Below are 20,880 nucleotides of genomic sequence, written 5' to 3'. Positions count from 1 at the left end.
CTTCACTGCAATTCAACAGAAAGAAATGAGCACAGCTCGTTTCCAATGCAATTTTGGGCTGCTTGGCGAACAGAATTCAAAGCACAAAGGGAAAGAATCGATAGATAAGTAATGATTTCTACACACAGCTGCTACACTGCCTTTCCGAGGCATAAGAAAGCAGCTATACACCAATGACCAGACTTGGAGCTCCTTCTGCTGGTTCATGCATAATTCTACACTGTAGCAGAACAGAAAGGCTGCAGCTGCATAGCAAGATTGTCTAGCAGGGTGGGGGTATGGAAATCTCTTCGGAATGAGCACAAAGAAAACTCCAGGGTTTATGCTTTGGCTAGACAAAACTGGTAAAGAGAGATGCTGCACTGTCAGTTGAAGTCATGTCTTTTTTTAGAGCTGGAATACGTCACTTGGAATCTTTTGAATATCTCGACTCAGAAGAAAACAGAAAGATCTATCATGGTCTCTTTTTTTCCTTCTAATTCCTTTTTCCCTCTATCTGAGGTTATAAGAGGACTTGACTAGCACTTGAAGATTTAGGAGCATGCTGTTAACTCACAGGCAATCTACATGGACACGTGCAGAGAGATCCAGTTACAACATAGTGGGATGGCTCTATCAGCACTGTGCAAATAGTGGCTCTGTCACCAGGGCAAATATGAAACATACACAGAATACACTCAGATTTGCCTATATAATAACCACAGAACTTGCCTTACGAGATGGTTATTCCACCCTTACTCTTTAAGTTTTTTATCTTAGACTTTAATCAGGAGCTATTTCATAGGCTTTTCTTCTACCTATCCATCTAGATTTTGTGCTGCTCGTTAGCCGGAGCTGCGTGGGAGACAATGAAATGTCACCACCTCATTTCCCTGCTGGCCGAGGGACGGCTGCTGGCTGGGAGGGAAGCGGTGCTGTGCTGCAGAGCCTTCATTCCCTGTGATCTCAGCTGCTCCTGCATCTCAGAAATTCAGTCTCCTCATTAATACTGTAACCCATATGCAACACAGGTAGCAGGGAACATACCTCAAGAACACTAATTGCTGTATGGTTAATTACTCCTGCAATAGTGACAAGTTTAGTTTAAAGAAACAAGAAGCCATGGCTCAATGGGTACAGCCCCTTGCCCTTCTTCAGCACGTTTCAACAGAGGATCTCAAAGCACCTCTCCACTGTTCATTTGGTCACTGTCGTATTTAGAGTTAGCAAACTGTTCTGTATCTGACACCAGTTCTGCTGATTGCAGGCTGTTGTTACAGCCAGAGGTGAGGATGGGGGCTGCGAGAAGGAAATGTCTGCCTCCAGCAGCAGTCCTGAGCAGCCATGGACTGCACTGCTTTTCACCTCCATGCTAAACTGCCTGACTCAAGTTTTGTCATACTCACCCAATTCAAGGGCATTATGTGGTGCATTAGCCATGGCTCTTTACGCTGCAGGGGACTGTACTCAGTGGTTTGGTAGAGGTAGATATTACCAGAAATGGTGCTGGTGCGGAGAACCTGCCTTAGCTCCCTTTTCTAGGCACTTGTCTAACTTCTCTGTCTTGGAGGAAAAGTGCTCACTGCTGCTTGGGGGGACTCTGCAGCCTTGAGAAATGCAACTGAGGAAAACACGGGGATTGTGCCTGGGCTGTTCCACAGCCACCAACTACTGAGGTAACTTTACCTCCCTGAATCTATCAAGTCTGTTACTACTACCTGGTGTCATTAGACTAGACATTAAGATAATGATTCCTCGTGTGACAGGCAAAAACTAAATGAGGCAAGATGGAACAAATGATACTAGGGTTTTATCCATCAAAGCCAGCTGAAAACTCATTTATCCTGTCTCATATGCATATAGCCCTTCTCCTCCAGCATTCTCTGCAGTGATAGCAAAGAATGCTCAGTCTGTTTCACTGATAGAAGAGATCTCTTCATCTTTCACTGCCCTGAAATGCAGTCTCTTCTGGGTTGAAGAAATGCACCCAGAAACACTACCTCTCACCCAAAATACCTCACTGAACTGAAAGTACAGCAGTGTCTGGGCTGACAGCCCTACAGCAGTTGGAATCTCGATGTGATGTTGATGGCCACATGTTGGCTCTTCAAATGAGGGCTTGGTATTACAGGAAAACCAAGAGGTCTGTTTCACAGCTCACCAAAAACTCCCCTGGGGAATTTGCTCAGAAGCATGTGCCCACTGCTGAGTAACCAAAAACATACATCAGAGGTCTCCTAGCCAAAATATTGATGGTTTTCTTCAGTATCACATCAGTTCTCAGATGAAACTCCTTACTCCAGTTGGGTTCATAATACATTGAGTGAGAAGGCACCTGTCCCAGTGATCATCACAGAGACTACTGTATGTGGACCAAAGCACTACAAAGTGCTGGGGCAAACTGCAGGTTTGGGTGGAGCCTCTATATTACAGGCAATGGGATAAGCCCAGTGATTTATCTGAATCTGTGGGGAAATGCCACTGAGAACACATTTAGCTCCATTATTTCTCCCTTGCAGTGGGAAGCTCGGTGAAAAAGGGAAATGACCCTGATTATCTACAATGCCCCTCTTTGTTTCTAAGCTTAGTCTGTGTTGCTCAGTGTTTCTCATTTCTCCTAAGGCTGCAAATCCCCAGGCATGAATAGGATGGGGAAACACACCAGGGTCAATCTAGATAGAAACAAAGATGCAGTAAAATAGGTTCAGACACTCAGGAATACTACAGGAGGTTCCTACAGACCCCGATGCCTGGTAAGACCTGTCATTGCTGGCAAGATGAAGCCAGCATAAGTATGCTCATGTGCAGTCATCTTGTTTTGCTATGCACGCTTGCTGGGGGAGAGTTTAAAGTGCAGAAGCTTGAGATGTCAAAGAAAAGCTGTTGAGAGTGTGGGTCAGGGTTTTATGAGACAGCTGTGAGCTCAAGTAATCAGAAGAGAAGAAGTTAGCAGAATTTGGTGACTCAGAGGGAGTTTTACTGCAGGCCAAAGCAGTTCATGCTGGCTGATGATTTAACCCCTGCTGGAGTTTGCATAGCTGAGTTTTTATGGGCAGATTTAATGACAACATCCTTCTACACTCAAAGCTAGGGATAATGGTGATTGAATATATGTTTTCCTCCTTCCACACGTCCCAGATCATCAGAATAAAGACTTGTCTTTGGTGAAGCTATTGCACAGTGCAGAGGAGAATGCACAAGACAGAGAGAATGACAAGAAAGAGCTGGCCCATAGCATGGCCCTGCGGAGCTCCTGGCACAGGGAAACCCTCTCACCAGCTCAAAGGTCACTTCTTTACATTTGTACAGACATTTCATTTTCCAAAATGGAAATATTATTGGGAAGCAGAGCTTTGAGAATCTCTTTACTAGGCAGTGGAACCTCTAATCACCCTGAAAGCCCTGGCTGACAGCTTCTAGGAACACAGGCAAAATCCCTCATGTGCCTGAGGAAAGGAGATAGCCCATGTGCTGTCCTGCATGGGAACAGATGCGGACAGAGCCGAGGATCCGATAAGTAATGGAATGTTTCTAAATGCTGCAAACACTAATGTTGGGAGGGGAGATTAAAAGTGGCCGTCAGAACAAAGCCCGTGATGGATAGAGGCAGTAAAGGAGCCTTCTGTTTTCAGACACTCAGAAATCGAAAAAGTAAGCTGGATAATCCTGTGTCTGCATTAAGAATGGACTGGAGATGCACAAGGGATCCATTTTCATTGGAGCTTTAGCCTGGTTTCCACGGCTATCGTCAATCACAAATGCAATTCTGGAAGTGCAGCTCGATGCTATCTTAATGTCATGCTTGCCAGTGCAGGTAGCAAAGGTCTTTAGTGGCACCTGGACTGATCTGCAGGGAAACTGCACGCTTGCTTGACTGCAGCATAAAAAAATGTTGTTTTTGTAAGTCAAGCCAAATAAATTTCTCTGTTGTTTTACTATTTCTAGGAAACACTACACGGAATTCTATTCCCAGTTACAAGGCTGACATTGAGAGAGGCTAAAGGGCTGTAACCGAGAGGCAAAACCTCCAACGACCAATGCGGAAAGACAAAGCAACAAACAGCCCCTTTCCCTACCTGTTGGTAAGCTGCACAACCAACACTGCCCATTTACTATATGTCTAATGGACTTAAAGAAGGCTGAAAATTGGTTTAATGTTGTCTTAAGGCACCTGGTTTAATATCATTATGCTTTGCCCGATCCAATAAGTAGTGCAAATCCCAGTATATTGCTGAAATCTGACCTTATGCATCATTAAATTGATTTGGAAGGAAGCCCAGCACTGCATGCATGGACACATTTCTGTGTGGGTACGAGCATCAGGAGATGGCTGCTTCCAAATGGGCTGGCTTGTGCTCCACAGAGGATCCTTGTTGTGGGATTGAAAATCTCTCACAACACAGAGCTGTGCTCTCAGTCAGTCCCCCAAAAGAAGCTTCCATCCGTTTAGAAAGCTGAGTTTTAGGATTTTGCCTCCCACTACTGGGTGACCCCCTAGTGTCTCCCAGAGTGCTGCAGCAAGCTGTGGTTTAAATGCTTCCTTTCAGAACAGCACCAGCTGGCTCCCAAGGAATACCTCTGGGAGGTGTGGTACAACAGCACATGAAGTAAGCTGCTGTTTATACTATTTGAAAAATGTTTTTCTGCTTCACCTCTAACAAAGTTGATTGCATTTTCCATTTCACCTCCTTCACAGCTTTTCTCTCTTCCTTAAGTATTCTGTGACAGGGAAATTACCATGGTTTCCCATTTAAGAGATGGAGGGAATGACTGAGATGATCTAGAAACAAGCCTGTAATAGGCATCCACTGACATGGCAGCAGAGCTGTTGCCACGTCAGCTCAGATGCTGAGCCATGAGCCAAGCAGGAGCCACGGGGACCTGTCCAGCAAAGTCCTTGACTGGAAACAAATAAATAGTCCTCATGAAAATGCAGTATTCCTATTCTCAAGGGGCCTCACCGCATTCCAGGTACAACTGTTGTTCCTGAAACACCCTAAACTTCTTCCAATGCTCCTGGCTTGCTGCGGGAGGCTGCATGGGGAGGACACAGGCAGCCCCAAGCAGCACTTTGCCAAATTCATGGGCAGTCGTGTAAAAGGCATGTGGAAAGGTTCAACCATCAGTCACAGAAAGCCAACTCCCAGGAATGCCCTCCTACCTCTCTCTTACTCAGCAACTTCGCCAGCTCCCTGTTGCAGCAGCCCTGTGCCTTTGGGTCTTGGGCAAAACAGAGTAAGAAAACCAAGAATTTTCAGCCAAGCATTCAGTGCAGGTAAATAACTTAGGTAATTTGAGGCTGGACTACAATTATCACAATGTAGGACAAAAGAAACAGAGCTACTAATTTCATGGTTCTACTGGCTGTTATTTTCAGTAAAAGAGCCAGACTTTGCCTGACTGGGCACCTGAGGTCTGACTGTTTCTGTCCATCTCAAGGACTTCATCTCAGGAAAAGAACTCCCAGTGTTATAGCATAAGCTTGTCCTGCGTAAAAGAAATGCTGACTAGTGTTTTACAAGCTAATTATTTTTTATCAGAGAAGCCTAGGTTAATATCCCCCCACTTTTCATCTGAGAGAAAGAGAGAGAAAGAGAAAGAGAGGAAACGAGAGCAAATGCTGAATGAGAAATTGGTACTGTACAGTTAGGCTTATTATGCTTGTCACAGTGCAAGTACAGGGATTTAATTGGGTGTACTGTAGGCATGCTCAGGCACCTTTGAACCGTGTCACGTACTTAATGACTAAACAGTAAAATTATTAATTAATAATTAATTAATAATTTAATTGAACAGTGAATAATTAAAACTGTTTTTTGCCATGGCCATCATGCAAGTCAGATTCTCCAGTTTTCCAGTTGCCTTAATTTCTATGGCTGCTTCCTGGTGGGGGGTGGATGTGCCAACCTGTGCTTGTGCTGGTGTCCGCTGCTGCCAGAACCACTCTGACATATGCATGTCCCTGCCTGTGCGTGTGTGTGTATTTGGAGCTTAGGAAATCTGGCCAGGAGAGCTTTTAGAGAACAACTCAGCACACAACATAGGAAGTTAATAGAGAGGAGAAGACTAATGACAATGGAGAGACACAGCAAACCATGGCAGTTACACTTGGCCTAGCGAACCACTACTGGACCAGCAAAGCCAGTAGACAACAAACAGGTGAGGCAGAAAACAAAGAGCTCCTTCAACTTCTGCAAAAACAAAAAACAAAAAAAAACAACCCAAAACCTGTCGAGAATCTGCCTGGGACTCACTATAGCCAAGAAACTATGAATTCTCTGAAAACCTTTTTATAGTCCTGGTTGCGTTGAGGTACTTCAGTAACTAATTAACATGCCTGTGACTTTGTGAAGCCTTGGAAAACCTGAAAAATTACATCTCTTCCTTTCCCTCTATATTTACTACTTCAAAACCTGGAGCTGCAAGAGTTATTGCAAGAGATAATTAACAACAGCTGTTTCACCAGTTGAGACTCCGTTTAGTGTATAGCATGGCATTTATTAGTTGGCTGTAGTCTGCCTGGGTTGGAAAATGAACCTGACATTAGAGATATATAACATCTTTACCAAGATACATTCCTTCCTAGAGCTGATGCTACTGTGCTGTCCTTTAAAAGTTACAGGCAGCCCCAAGAATCATAAGCATCCCCTTCCCAAAAGCAGGGAAGGGGAAGGTCTCTTATCACGTCCAATATTTTAGCCATCTTTTTCTAATGGGACACACTTTGGGAATTAGCAAAACAACCTACACGTCTTCGCACTCTCTCCCATTTCAGCCTGAGATAAACAATCAAGAAAGTTTTCTGCCCCCAGGGACAGCTTCTGGACATCAGACTGGAGATAACGAGATCAAATTCATCTCTGGTGAAATTCCACTGGCTTCTGCCACATGAGACCAGAGATTAATTTGGCCCACAGATACATTAAGAAAGGATACAAAGCACAAACGGTATTTTATAAAAAAGAGAAAGGGGAGAGGGAAATTCAAGGGAGACACTGGATCCTAGCCCAGCAGGATTCAGCCCAGCCCGCTCCACCCTCACATCACCAGGCACAGTGCGTGTTGCCGGTTACCTTTTTGCTTACTGACTTTCTTTACTGTCATTGCCGCTTGCCGCTTTTGATTTTCAGAAATTTCAAAGCCTGAAAAAGGGAACACGGCAAATACAATTCAGAAGTTGCTTACAAAGCCTCTCTTTCTTTTGGGGAGGGGGGGATTTTCTGCACTGTTTGGCAAACACAGAGCTCCCTAGGTGGCAAAGCATCACCCAGCAGGCTGTGTGTACGGGAAGGTGTTTCAATGGAAGGCAAATCTGCCTTGAAAGGACAGGCCTGCTTATACTTTCCATACAGACCCTGCGCAAGGGAGATTAAGATTAGATCCATTATTATTATTATTATTATTATTATTACTACCATAAACAGGATTGTAAATTCGCCCAGTACCTTACAGCTGAGCAACACAAACTGAGGCTGAACTGACGCTCGTTGCAGTCAGTTTCTGGGCCGATGCTGACGGAAGGGCATGGCTGATTGATCACCAACTCGGCCCCTCCCTACCCTGCACAGGACGTGCACAGCCAGGGCAGAAAGGAGGCAGCCAGGAGACTGGGTCAGGAGACCCAAGAGTTCTGTTTCACACAAACCCTTGGAGGTTCAGGCTTGAAGCTCTGGGCAGAATTTGCTCACTGAGGGCCAAAAATACCACTGACTGAACTGGAAAGAGATCTACTTCATGGCAACAAGAGCAGTCTAGGACATCTGAACAAGGTTTAACTGTAATGCTACAATTAAAAACAATGTGGGCTTCTTCAACATTTGGGGCTAAATGAAGCATTACCAACAACCTCCTTTCAGATCCATTTCATATTCCTCACCTATCTTTTCATCTTCTTTTACCATCTTCCTTTCTTCTCTGAAAGCTCTGAGCCATCGCAACTTCTCCTCCAGTTTCTTGGCAAAGAATAAGTGTATTTCCTCAGTCTCCTTGTTATGAAGTTTGAAGGCATTCTTCATGCTGACATTGAAGTCATCATCTCTCCCATCTTCTATATCTACCACTTCATATTTATCCATGTCTATGCGACCTTTGTAATACAGAATATCTCTTCGTATCAGGTCCTGTGGAGACAAAAGGAGAGATGGGCTGATCGTAAGGTACTTATAGAGCCTGAGCTCAGCAGGGAATTCACAGGAGGGCTGAGGAAAAGAAAGAAGCAATGGTGAAACAGTCAGAGTCTTCCAACCTCGTCTGCTGCGAATATATTTGTTGCTGACTGAATGAATACGGGAAACATAGAAAAAAAACAGAACAAAATACAAATCCTCATGCTGCGAAATTTTGCTTGCAGGAATGAAAAACCACCTTTGAGCAGACAGAGCCCTTCCATCATCTCCCACGGGTTTAGTACCTTCTTACTGAGCATAAGGTATTTCTCCTGCTCCACATGACAGGAGCCTGATGGGATTCCTGCGCTGCAAAAAAAAAAGGCTGTACAGAGAGAGAAAACTTGTGAAATCAGCTTGTGTCCACTTGGCACTGCAGAGCTGGGTCTCGCTTTTCCAGAGCTGCTCTTGGTACCAGGGCAAACGGGTCTGTGCCTCTTATCCCTGGCACCCATTTCCCACTGTTACACAATTCATTGGTGAGAAAAATCCCCTTGGTTTTCCATTCAAAGAACTCTTAAACTCTATCCCACTATAATCTGGGTTTAACCTCTTGAGTCAGCTGAAATCTTTGCTTTTCCCTTTCTTGATATTTATAATAATCTTTATGACCAAACCTCCTCATCTTGACTTGCTTTCTACACTGATCATTCCCACCCCCTTGTTTTTCAGCAACAGCTCACTTCTCTCCATCAGGAAGGGAGAAAACAGAAATAGCCTTCTGCTATTGCACCGGCACGGCTGCGTGGTCACAGCAGCAGGGAAACAGCAAATGCAGCAGACTTAGAAAAGCAATGTTTTGAGAGTACTGTGTCAACTTCTCCATCACTGATGTGAAATTGTGATGATTAACCACAGTGAAAGTCAGACACCTGCCTGTTTTCCCCCCTTCCCTCTCTGTACTTCTTTTGGTCCTGCCCTTCACATTTGGTGCTGCCTTTCATGTAACTATTCCTGATTTACACTGGTGTTACAGGAGCATTGGCCTCTTTCATGGAACAGATAACAAGTCATATTTGACTACCAGAAAGCAGAGTATTAATTACAAAAAGTTATGACCAGAGAGGGTGTTTCAATTTACAAGACATACATGTATCTAAAAACACAAATTCAGAAACATACCATCAAGATTGTCTTCCTCTACCCACTGTAAATACCCAGTGTTTAGGTATATTCTAAAGTTAATCTATTTAAATATTTTTTGATTTTTGAAAGTGCCTAAAGATAAATGTTATGTCAAAGGGCTCATTGGAGAGGAAGAAAATCAATATACAGCACTTATTTACTCAAGTAAGCTTTAGGAGTGAGGGTTTTTTTTATGAAGGTAAGCAATAGGAGTTGTTTTAAACAAATCATTCATCTCAAAAAATAAGCTGTGTGTCAGTTTTTCAACATATTCATGGATGTGCCAGATAGGGTTGGCTACCATGAGACAGGGCACTGCCCAGGAGGTTGGATTCTTTAAAATCTGGCCCCCTCCTCTGGAATGCTCTGTAGGGGAAAAAAATGCCTGTTAACTAACATACTGCACAAATGCCTCCTTCCTGGATGAAAGCTTTGAGCAACGATGCTGTCCTAAACATAAGGAGATTTCAGGCTGAACATGCAAACTGTAAAACTTTTCTACATTGCCCTGATTTGGCAAATTGCTTCTTTCTTCTTAGCCCCCACCTAAATGCTGAGAAGCATCACTAAATTTGTTCAGTTAAATCAATACTGTGCACTGGTTTACATTTTAGCTTCGAACTAATTCTTAGAAATAGCATTCATCTTCACATTCTCAAAGAACTTGATAACAAACCTCACTGGGAAAAAAAAAAAAAAGATATGCTCCTTAAATTAGTGCTACCCACAGGTATTCTTCTTGACACAGAATCGGCCGACCACTGCTGCAGAAAACTTCCAGAAGAAAGCAGGCTGTCCTTGTGAGGCAGGTGAAGTAGGATCAAACATACTTTCTGTGCAATATTCATGACTAAGTAGAGAGCTGCTCATGAAAATATTATGAAAATAAATAATCACAAGCGTCCTGTTCGCCTGGTGCTGAAAATACCACTCTGTGCATTACCTTTTTGCGGGCACATACGTACTGAACGCGGTGTGTTTTTTCCCTCATTTTCTTTGTTTAGCAAACACGATGAGCTCCCTTTAATAGCTAAGTGAGTGCTCTAACAGCATTATGGAGGTGCTATGCGTCCAGAGGGCGTCTGGCTGAGCGGCTCCGTGCCTTCCCCTCCCCAGGCTGCAGCCGAACAGTCGCTGCTGTGGTGCTCTGGGGGCTGCAGGTGCTGCTGAGCATTGGGTGCGAAGGTAACGGTGTTGCCTAGGAGTTATTGGAGGAGCAATAAGGAGATAATGGAATCGCACAAGTGCTTTCAGAAGATTATTGCTGGGGAAAATGCAATAGCAGGAAATAACAAGCTCAGCTATCAAGAGCATTTGAGGGAAACACACAAAGAAGGAACGCTGCAGCTTTGTCCTTGAGCATTAAATAAGCGCATTGGGAATCAGGAAAAGACAACAAGCACAGAGCTCCTGCCTGCCGCTTTTACTTTCATTTCAAGAAGAAGCTTTTTGATAACAAGAAGAAATGAATCATCTTCCATCAGCCTCCCCAGAGCTCAGCCTGGCACCAATCTGCTGCTGGAGAAACGGCCCTGGGGGGAGGCCCTGAGGAGAGGATGCACAGAGAGGACGAAGCCATGCAGAAGTCCAGGAGGGAGCTCAGAGCCAGCCCTGAGAGGCAATCACCGTTCTGTGCTGATGGAGCACTCCTTTCCTGCTTCCTGGTGCTAAAGGAAGCACCATTCCCAACCCACTGGCTACAGACTCCAGCACCCATAGCACTGTGTGCATATGGCTCGTTACATCTGGCTTTGGGAAAGCTCAGTCCATAGAGCAGTTTGATACCTGTACCTGGGTACCATCATCTGGGATGGCTTAGCTATCTGCTACTACTCCTCTTCCGCTCTTTGTGCCTACACTCAATAAACTGATATTATTTACTAACTGACTAAATTTTAACATCTGTAGTATCAGAACAATAATAATTTCTTGAGCCACGGGTATTCTATCACATATGTTCTTACAGCTCTTAAAGAAAAAACAGGTATTACTTAACTCCTTGCCAAGCACTGGTGTCTTCAAATGCACTTGGATGACAATGCAAATGGTTCCAACAAAATTTAGGAGTTCATCTGAGCTACGTAACTGGCAAATGAGGCCAAAGCCCTGTTTTAAGGAACTTCTGCATGTGGACAAGAAAATCAAACTCTGGGACAAAAACAGGATATGAGAGCAGCACTGCTTTGTGTGGTTTGTGGCAGAAGCAGACAGGAGGCAGGATAGAGAAATGAGCCCTGTTGCTCTGCACACTGTGTCTTTCCTTTCTTCAAGCACATAAGCTGAACCAAACAAGCACACACAAGATAAAGGAAAACAGATGTGTGGTGGAAGATGAAAACAGATTGCTTAAATGGGCTGCTAAGTACTACGTGTCAGAGGGACAAAGCAAATAGGTGCACACAGATGGAGATTTATCAGCGATGGAGGTAGCTGCACTGGTGAAAGGAGCTCAGGCGTAGGAGATGGCAGAAACTGCAGCTGGGACAGTGCTACTCCTGATCACTCCGTGGAAACCACATGAGACAGTCAAGAGGAAATTACTGAACTACAGACATTGGTTCTGTTTACATGCTGCTATATCAGTGTAGTATTATCTTGCATCCTGACTACAGGTGAGCCAGCATGAAGATCAGTTGCTTTACACTGCCCAATTTTTAATGTCACACTGAAAAAAGACCCGAAGAGTTAAATAAGTGCAAGAAAATGTAAAAAGACAAAAAAAAAAAATCTGAAATCTTGATCATTGGTAAAAGCCAAAGAAATAGAGCTGTTAATCCAGAAAGAACATAAATGAAAAGGAATGTGCTATGACTATTCAAAAACATGAAAAATTCTTTGAAGAGATCAATTATTCTCCATTTTGATTGTGGTTTGACTTAATTTACTATAAAGGGGAATAAGATTAGATACGTGGAAAAAGATCTTTCCAGCTGTAAGAGTAGCTAAGCACTAAAACAGACAAAATACAGAAGTCTTGAGACAGCATTCCTTGGAGATTTTCAAAAATAGGGTTAGATAAACATCTGTCAGAGAAGATCTGAGTGCTCTTAATCCTACAAGGGAATAGCTGATCTCCTGGGGTCCTGACAGCTCTGCGTTTTGATGTGCCTAAGAGAAAGGCAACAGATGGAGAAGAAAAGGGATGAGAGCAGGTAGGATCATTACGGACTTGAGGGGCAGCGTGAGGGAAGCCCCAAGGCACCGACCGGGAGAGCGAACACAAGGAGCAGTGACACAGACCCGCAGTCTCTGCAGACTGCATCCAGACTGCATTGTGTGGCTCTTAAGAAAATTGATGCATTTAGGTCATTTGCACTTATTTTTTCTAAATATGATCTTTTTTTACCCTACAGCTTCTGTACATTCTTTTTCTTTTCGCTAGCTGAGGTTAATTAAACTCTTCTGAATAAAATGCTCTGCAGTCTGTTCACAAAATGCGTACTAAGAATCTACAAGGAAAAGATGAAGCAAAAAAATATGTATTTGATGGGAGCACAAAACAAAGTTGTGACATGTTACATAAACCTTCCACGGCTCTGCTCTCTGTGTTTGTGTTCTCAGAGCTTTGCAGTGCTCCAGGGGAGGACCTGCTTGGGCCCCGTTCTCCTGCTCCCACCTGGACTGGAGCCCACCCTGCTTGCTGTTCTCTCCCCAAGGTGGGGAGGCACCTAGCTGAGCATGAAGGAAAAATATCTGACTAGTGCCTGTCATCAGGAAACCAAGGCTGGTCTTCAACGGGAAAATTGGAAGCTATAATGTGCCTTCCACAAAGAATTACACACCTACCCCCAAGTTATTACTCCAGATACAGCCATGTGGATAAAGAACTGCACCTGTAAATCTGACTGTTCGATAACTCTTACTGCAGTGCTGCTTCCTCCTCCTGCTCGCTAGCTCTAATCCATCACGTTTTCCTGCTGCGAGGACCCGCAGCCACGCGGGCAGGCGCTGCCTCTGCGTGCAGGAGTTGTGCAGTGCCCTGCAGGAGCCCCCTGCTGCTGCAGAGCAAAGAGAATATTAATCACAGGGAGGGCAATCTGCCTGCAAAATGGCTTCAGAATTAGAAGCTATTTAAGAAATAAAGCAGGAAGAAATTTCCTCCTCCATCACGGGGCACAGCTGAGCACTGTTCGCATCGGATGCACGCATTCCTTTGCTTAGGGCTGTTGTCTCTGGCAGAAAAGGGCACACTGTATCTTTCACACACATAGAGGGCAAGGTCTGGGGTGAGTTCTGCCTTGAAAGAACTCAGAAAGGGATCAGGAATAAGTGAGCTCCTTTCTGTTGCAAAGATCCTGTGCTGCCTCCCCTAACGGTCCCAGCTTGGTGCTTGAGACTAGGTAAGGTCTAATGGAGGGACACAGAGGAGTTGTGCTTTTGGGATTTACTGCAGTAGGCAACTCTCAGCAACCAATGCTTCCTGCAACGAAGGACCGCACAGACTGTCTTGTAGGCGCTGGGGAACAAGACAGATCCCCAGCTGCTCCCCAGGCAGCCTCTGGAGAGGACCTGGCCCAGTATGTGTCCGGGCAACGGGTTCCTACACCTCAGCATGTAGCCACTTTTGTGCCTTCCAGAAACTCCTCTATATGAGCATACAGGAAATGCACAGAGATAGATGGATAATGGAGGGTGGCATGCCAGGAGGGACTGCAAGGTCCTAAGACACATTATGATTTGAGGATGGTCCATTTTTTCAAGTTCACTCTATGCTAGGTCACACTCTACTTCTCATGCGTAAAACAAATATCCTGTAGAGCAAGAGCCATTTCCAGCCATGAGTCATTAGACCCCTTTATCAACTGACAACATAGAAGATGCCAACCCCAGAATAATCTGCTACAAGCTTCTCATTGCATTTGCAGGTCGTTGTTCCCTGGTTACAAAGCCCTGCATGTTCTGATGGCACTTTGGGTGCCTGGGGCTCACTGCAGATTTTATCCCTAGCACTCTAATGGGATAATGCTACCTTCATATTTTACAGGGAAACTGGGAGCTGCAAATAAGTAATCTTTGAAAGACACACACTGGAAACCCTCGATGGCATTTCTTTACCAACCCAAAGCCCCTGATGACCATTATCCACCAGCCTAAAGTCTGATAAGAATGAACAGCAGCACTTGCACCTGCTCCCAGGGCTGGAATGCTGTGCACACTGTGCTGTGTACATGTAAGAGAGAGCACAGCCAGGGCTTACCCCAAACAGCCAGCAGTGGAATCCAACAAGGATGAGGCAGTGAGGCAGCAGTGTAACAAGCAGCAATCACACAGATTGTCCTTGCCCAGAAGCTGATGGGATCTTCAGGAATCACAAGGGAACGGGGATGCAGGGATGAGGCTGAAGGAAGAGGCCCTGCTGAGCACGAAACTTTGCAGCTTGGTGAAGTGCTGGGGTTGAAAAAGTCGATAAACAGTGAAGAGTTGACACTGAAATTTACGACAGACTAAAACGGGGTCCATTATGACGACACCCAGACAGCAGTCTGGAAAAGGCTGGGCTGTGTTTTCAACTTGGCTGTGGGTCTGAGCCTCCTGTGCAGTGAGCTCTCATTGGCCTGGGCAGGGGGTGCAGAGCAGAACTGGGATCTGCATCTGCAGAGGGAGGGAGCAGGGTTTTTCCATTTCCTCCTGAAATTCGCCCTGGTTTTCCTGCCTGCCTGCTCTCCATCTCCGTTCTGCCCAGCCTGCCGTGAGCAATGAGTGCATGGCATGCTGCCACTTCGCCATGTCTTTGGGTATCTTTAGTCATAAGGGCTTTCAACGTTCTTTGGCTTTTCAAAAAAAGACTCAGTGCCTACATTTTTAAAATCTAATTTACCTTAAAGCGACCCTTTGAAGAAAGCAGCACGGCCCGCTTGTCAGGAACACTAAGGACACAGCTTTCAGTTACATTCATTCCTTTAACCCAGCCCCACTGCGGGCTGTTTTTTAGGCTGGGACAGTCACGCACCATTCTCACCGCACTGCACAGTCTGCTGCAGAACTGGGCCTCTGCTCTGCCCAAACTCAATGAGACCTTTTTAAGGTTATTGCGCTAAACATTCTTGATATCAGAAAATAAAGTCCTGCTGAGCAGTTGGATGCCAGCAGCTGTAATCACTGCTACCATCCCATCAGGCACCGTGCTTTGGGCTGAACCAGCAGGGGCTCAAAAGGACAGAGGGTGACGTTACAGCCCTGTATGCTGCCTAGAATGGGACCAGTTATAGTTGCCCCAGGGGCCGCCATGTGAAGATGGGAGCCCGCAACCTCTTGAGTTTGGGTTTATGTAACTCTTCCTGCACAAAGACAGCTGTGCTGGGGAGGTCGGCAGATTCCTGCCAAATTATTCAGCAATGTCTGTCTCTTGAGTTTGGTTATAGATGCTTGATTCATCCTTGCCAGCTCCATGAAGCTGCAGTGTGGGCTCTGAGTGGGGGAGGACTGGAGCCGAAAGCATTTATGTGGAGATGCTATTTTTGCTCAGTGTATTTAGTGGAACATCAGTGGCATTTTCATGCCTTGCTCCAGCTCAAGCCCAGTCATGCTGGTTGCGAAGCAGCGAGGCGAGTGCCTTTCCAAGGCACTCATAGCAGGAAGGGATGGGAAACCCTTCTGCAGACACATCCCTGTCTTGTCCTCTTTGTTCCCAGGGCTGTAGAGCCGTGCTGCTGACAGGACACCGCAGCAGCAGGGTTGCATTATCAGCTCTTGAGCCAGATTTACACCCACCGCAATTCCAAGAATGATAAATGGGGCACAGAGAATGCTGTACAGCATCTTGCATTTCTATATAGTTACATCAGTAGACTAAACCATTCCCTGTTGAGAACGGAAATCACAGACTGTGAAAGAGCCTCTAAGTTCAGCCCTTTCTGGATTTCACCATTACACTGGTACAACAGCCTGGAGCCTTCTCCTGCCCCTGGCGGAGATGTCTGCTCCTGGCTGACCTGCTGCTCTTTGCCCATCCCCTGCATCCCAGTGGTCCCCAAGCCTGCACTGCAGTGCCAGAGCAGCAGCACTGTCCTTTGTGCTCATCCTGTGCAATGCCATTACCTCAGACTGCAGAACGCCTCTGAGGGCAACACGCTGCCACGTTGCTCCCCACTGCTCAGCAGGCAACACAGCTGACCCTGCCGCTGGCAGACCCGGGCCCAGTGTGTGTCATTCTGTGGGATCTGTATTGCTGGGATGGACAGAGCAAGGGTGGGAGGTGCTGCAAGACTCAAACTGTGCCTTGTGAGTGAAAAGCCATTTGAAGTCACAAGAATCATCCCCACGTGGTGCTGTGTTTGCAAACAAGGTTTTCAGATAGCCCTGTGAGCGCTACTGGGCTGCTATAATAGCCAGGCCATGGTCATGGTGTGAAGATTACCTCTGTGTCTTAGCAGCAGCGATACAGAACTAGGCCTCCTTCCACCAACAGTGCTCAGAAATGTCTCTTTTATCTTCCTATTTGGGAACTTGAACTGCAATGGAGTTTGACAGGATTATTTTATTTACCCCACTTCCTACAGCAGAGCTATTTCTGGCTGGCTATTGCTGCTGCTATTAAGCCGCTCTCATTTTGCTTCCCATCCAACCTGCTTTGCTGCGGGAGCTCAAGGGAAGACAGCAATAGCAATAACCCACAAGCTGGAGTTTACATTGCATCTTGATTGCAAGAGACACATAAAATGTGCAAGTGAAAGCTCAATGTGTTTCATGCAGTCAGTGATCTTTTAGTGCTGCCAGAAAAGACGCAACGTGGAGCCCCATCATGGGGGACAGAAAGCACTGGTGCAGGAGCACTGTGAACTCTTCCCACTTCCCACTGTCCTTCCAGCCTATTGCCACAGCACTCGGGAGCCTGGAGGATATCCAAACTGTCACCCCAAACAGAAAAAAGGAGATACTCATCTACTACCTAGAGCATTCCCTCACATAGCAAGATATGATTGTAATTAATAGTGTGCGGCCCAGACCTGGATGACTGAAATCTCACTTTCTAGGAATGATTTCCTGGTGACATTGGGAAGTGACCAGTGCTGTCTCTGATGGAGCAATCTGAGACAGATAAATTAATCTGTGAAGCTCAGAAACCAATTTTATTTGTGAACGTTTCCCCACACAAGTTGCCTTGCAAGATGGTTGCCATATCTGGGAGCTGGCTGTCACCAGCATCTCCATGCTGCTCTAACTCATGCAACCATTGTAAGGCAGACTTAAATATACTTCGAATGGCAGAGATAACATCTGTTGGACACACCTGAATGCAACTTTTCACAATTACTTATTCTGACAAATCAGGTCTCTGTCTAAGATCCCCTCAAGGTGTTTGGAACCTGTTGCCCTGGGGGCAGCAGAGCTCATGCTGGTATGTAGGGATGGGTCCAAGCTCTACCACAGATGTGACCCATGCCATCACTGCAGTTGTATAAATCCAGTCTTATAGTTCAGTATGGTCCTGGTAATGACTGCATCAATGGCTATTCCTTTACATGCAAAGCATTGGCAAAGTAATCCCTCAGTAGCCACATGCACATTTGTCCCAGCTTTCCCTGCAGAAGCCCTGGGACAAATCTCGGGGATGGGGAAGTGAGGAAGGAGGAGCCTGCCTGAGGGCAGTTCCCAACCCTTCTCACCCCTGCTGTATGGCAACAACAGGTAGTGAGGGGAATCCCAACTTGCAGAGAGCTGTGGGTGCCCACAGATCAGAAAGTCCAGACAGATGCTGAAACTTTGAAATGTTTGGAACAGATTGTTGAGCGCAGTGAGTGCCAATCAGTGAGCTCCTGTCTGTCAGATGGCTGCTGGTAGTACTGCTGATCCTCTGCAGGTGCATCAAACAGGGCAGGGATTGCCAGGAGCTTGGGAAGAACCACCCTGAAAGTTACCCTATCTCCTAGTCTCCCTCCTAGAAACATCCCAGACAGATGCTCAAAACAACGCCACAACTTCACATTTTCAGCCAATAATAGAAAGGGGGGGATTGCAAAGCCTTCAGAAAGCAAGTCAAGTTCAAAGCAGAGGGGAGTTTGTATGGAAGTATGTTAGTGTATAATCAATGAATATTAAGATGTTATAATTACAAAATAAACAAGAGAGTTAGGCAAAGCAGATTATAATAACAAAAAGAAAATAGACAGAAAGCTCACCTGTATCCTAGGCTCGCTTATGAAACTCCAGTGGAGTGGATCTCCAGAAGAGATCCTTCCCCAGTAGCCAGCTCTTAAAAGGGTCTGGGAGAGATGGAGCCAGGCTCCACCCCTTCCAGCAGCACAGGTGAATTGCCTTCACCTGTCTCCTGTGGCTGACTCCTTGCTTGCCTCAGGTGATCAGAAGTTCAGGCTGTGATTCAGCAGCTCCCATACAGTTAACTGCTGCTGAAAGTGGATAGCTGGATACTGGAGATCCTGCCATAGCCAATAGCGGATTGCTCAGGCACAGGCTACACCAGATTGGAGCAGCAGAAACACAGCAATTCTTGGTAGCATAGGACAGAGTCCTGCTGAAACCCTCCCGGGCCATCTGCCTGCATGGCTGGTGGAACAATCCCAATCCAGCACAAGCAGTGGAAAAAAGGATGGCTTCTGAAAGTGTGCCTTGTCCTTAGGAAACACACACAGCAGCCAAAATGAAGCAGAGCTCCTAGCACTGACACCAACAGAGCCACCAACCCCTTGGCTTAGAGAGTAAGTGGATGCCAAGCACTTTCCGCCACACAGAAACAATCTCATCATCTGCCAATATGCAGAAGATTTTCTGAGGAGGGAGATTCCTTGGGATTCTCCACAAAATTTTGATCAGACTCAGTGATGACACAAATGTCAGCAAACACAGGTCAGGTTGGCTGTGAATTTTCTCACCACTCGTATCTGGAAGACCAGGAGCACTGTTCCATCAGCTGCTTTGGAAGCCTGTAAGGACTCCATTGCCCTGCATACAAGGCAGAGGAGCTAGCAGCTCTGGGCTAGTCTGGACTCTGAGATCTTCCAGAAACCTGCAACTTGAGCTTTTTACTGTGCCCTTCTGAACTCAAGCAAATTCAGTTCCCTGAGGGCTTGTGCAAGTGGAACACAAAAGCACATCATGAGCTATGTACCACTCACATGCTCTTGCTGTGCCTGGTGCCAGACTGCGCTGCAGATGGCCCAGAACTGTGGGGCTCTGCCCACTCCAGATGAAGCACCAGCACCACACAGCCCCCGGGCTGCCTGCACCTTGCTGTAAGTGCTGCTTCACTAATGAGGCTCCAGGATCTCACCCATGGGCACTGGCATGGAGGGCATATCGCCAGATGGCTGTGATCCATAACAGCAGAGCTTGACACAGGATCAGGACGACATGGACTAAAAATCAAACATGAGCTAACACTCCCCCGAATTCTGTCCTTAAGCAATGCTTCTTAACAACGTTCAGGATAGGGAAGTCCAGCTGTCAGCCCCTCTCCCCTCACCCCATCACTCTGGAAAACAGAACCTGCAGCTTGGAGTTGGAAGAGCAGATACAGGGGGACACAGCACAGCCTGGAGTGGTCCTTGTGACCCTGAGGTCGGGCTTGTGGATAAGTTTGCAGCCCCTGCCCTTCTGCCTGAACTTGCCGTGGAACTGAGAACCCCCAGACCTGCCTCTGCTGGCTCCAACCTGCTGGCTGCTTTCCTGCAGATGCATCACTTCTATGATGCTGCCACATGCACAACACAAAGCAACTCCGGCATACGTAAGGGAAGAGGACAGTGACACAGGAATGCTGTTTGCATACGGATCCCAACCCTGAGCTCCCCCAGCCTGCTGAGAAATGTGGAGCACTCTCTGCTCATTCTGATGGCTGCAGACATCCCAGATCTGGTGTTCCTGGGAGCAGAGGAAAACCTGACACCCCTCCAGAGCACAGCCTGGATGCTGCCTTATGAATGGGAAATTCAGGGTCACAGTCAAAGTTCAGGAGGTCAAGATTAAAAAATTAAGCCCCGCTGCATATTTGCAGACTCACGTTGACGGTTCTCTGAGTTTGTTATTGTTGCTGTTCTGCTTTTTGCTTTTTTTTTTTTTGTAACAGAGACGGGAGAGATGTACAAGGCACAACAACAGTGGGTGGAGGGAAGTGCAGAATCTCAGTCAACTATGACTCAGGAGAAGAAACTGCCACCCACCGAAGGCGCAGGGCAGAGCTGCATGGCACTGGGCAGCGGTGCATTGACTCAGGAGTCACCCACACCATCCCCTGCTTCCTGCAGCCACAGACACTCCCCAGGGTCTGCATGCCATGCAGGTCTGTCAGCTCACTGAGCACACCCCAGGTGCCAGGAATGCAGCCCCGGGTGTATCTGCAGCCAGCTCAGGGAACTCCCTCTGCACAGTGCTCTGTGGAGCTGCAATGTAAATGGCCACGATGTGAGGGCTGCCATCAGGGCAGAGACCAGAGCTGTGAGCACTGTCATTTCACTCCAAACAGGTGTGATGGTAACGAGCTGAGATCACCTCGGTGGGACTGCAGCCATTGAGTGGGGATGCTGGTGCATGATACTCCAAAATACAGCTCATCTGTTGCTATCAGTGCTACAACACATTAGTTCTTCACTCCCTTTCTCTCACCTTCATGGTGGGTTTCATGGCAGAGATGTCTTCTATAAACCAGTACAGGAGC

At 46.3% G+C, this 20,880-nt stretch overlaps 1 protein-coding gene across 4 annotated transcripts in view; it reads right to left on the bottom strand.

Moving 5' to 3' along the window:
- The window catches only part of ARHGEF9 (Cdc42 guanine nucleotide exchange factor 9), a 186,999-nt gene that overhangs the window by 7,413 nt on the left and 158,706 nt on the right, over positions 1–20,880 (bottom strand). For all 4 annotated transcript variants that reach the window (XM_042825095.1, XM_042825094.1, XM_042825096.1 and 1 more), the window contains 2 exons: positions 7,856–8,099; positions 7,053–7,121 (listed from right to left, as the gene is read on the bottom strand). In XM_042825095.1, coding sequence (XP_042681029.1) covers positions 7,053–7,121; positions 7,856–8,099 — 313 coding nt within the window. The remainder of the gene's footprint in view (positions 1–7,052; positions 7,122–7,855; positions 8,100–20,880) is intronic.

This window comes from Centrocercus urophasianus, unplaced genomic scaffold, assembly GCF_019232065.1.
Source record: "Centrocercus urophasianus isolate 14NV4802_14NV808 unplaced genomic scaffold, USGS_Curo_1.0 seq_24, whole genome shotgun sequence".
Lineage (NCBI taxonomy): Eukaryota > Metazoa > Chordata > Aves > Galliformes > Phasianidae > Centrocercus > Centrocercus urophasianus.
The sequence above is the reverse complement of the archived record's forward strand: the minus strand, read 5'-3'. Positions and strand labels throughout refer to the sequence as shown.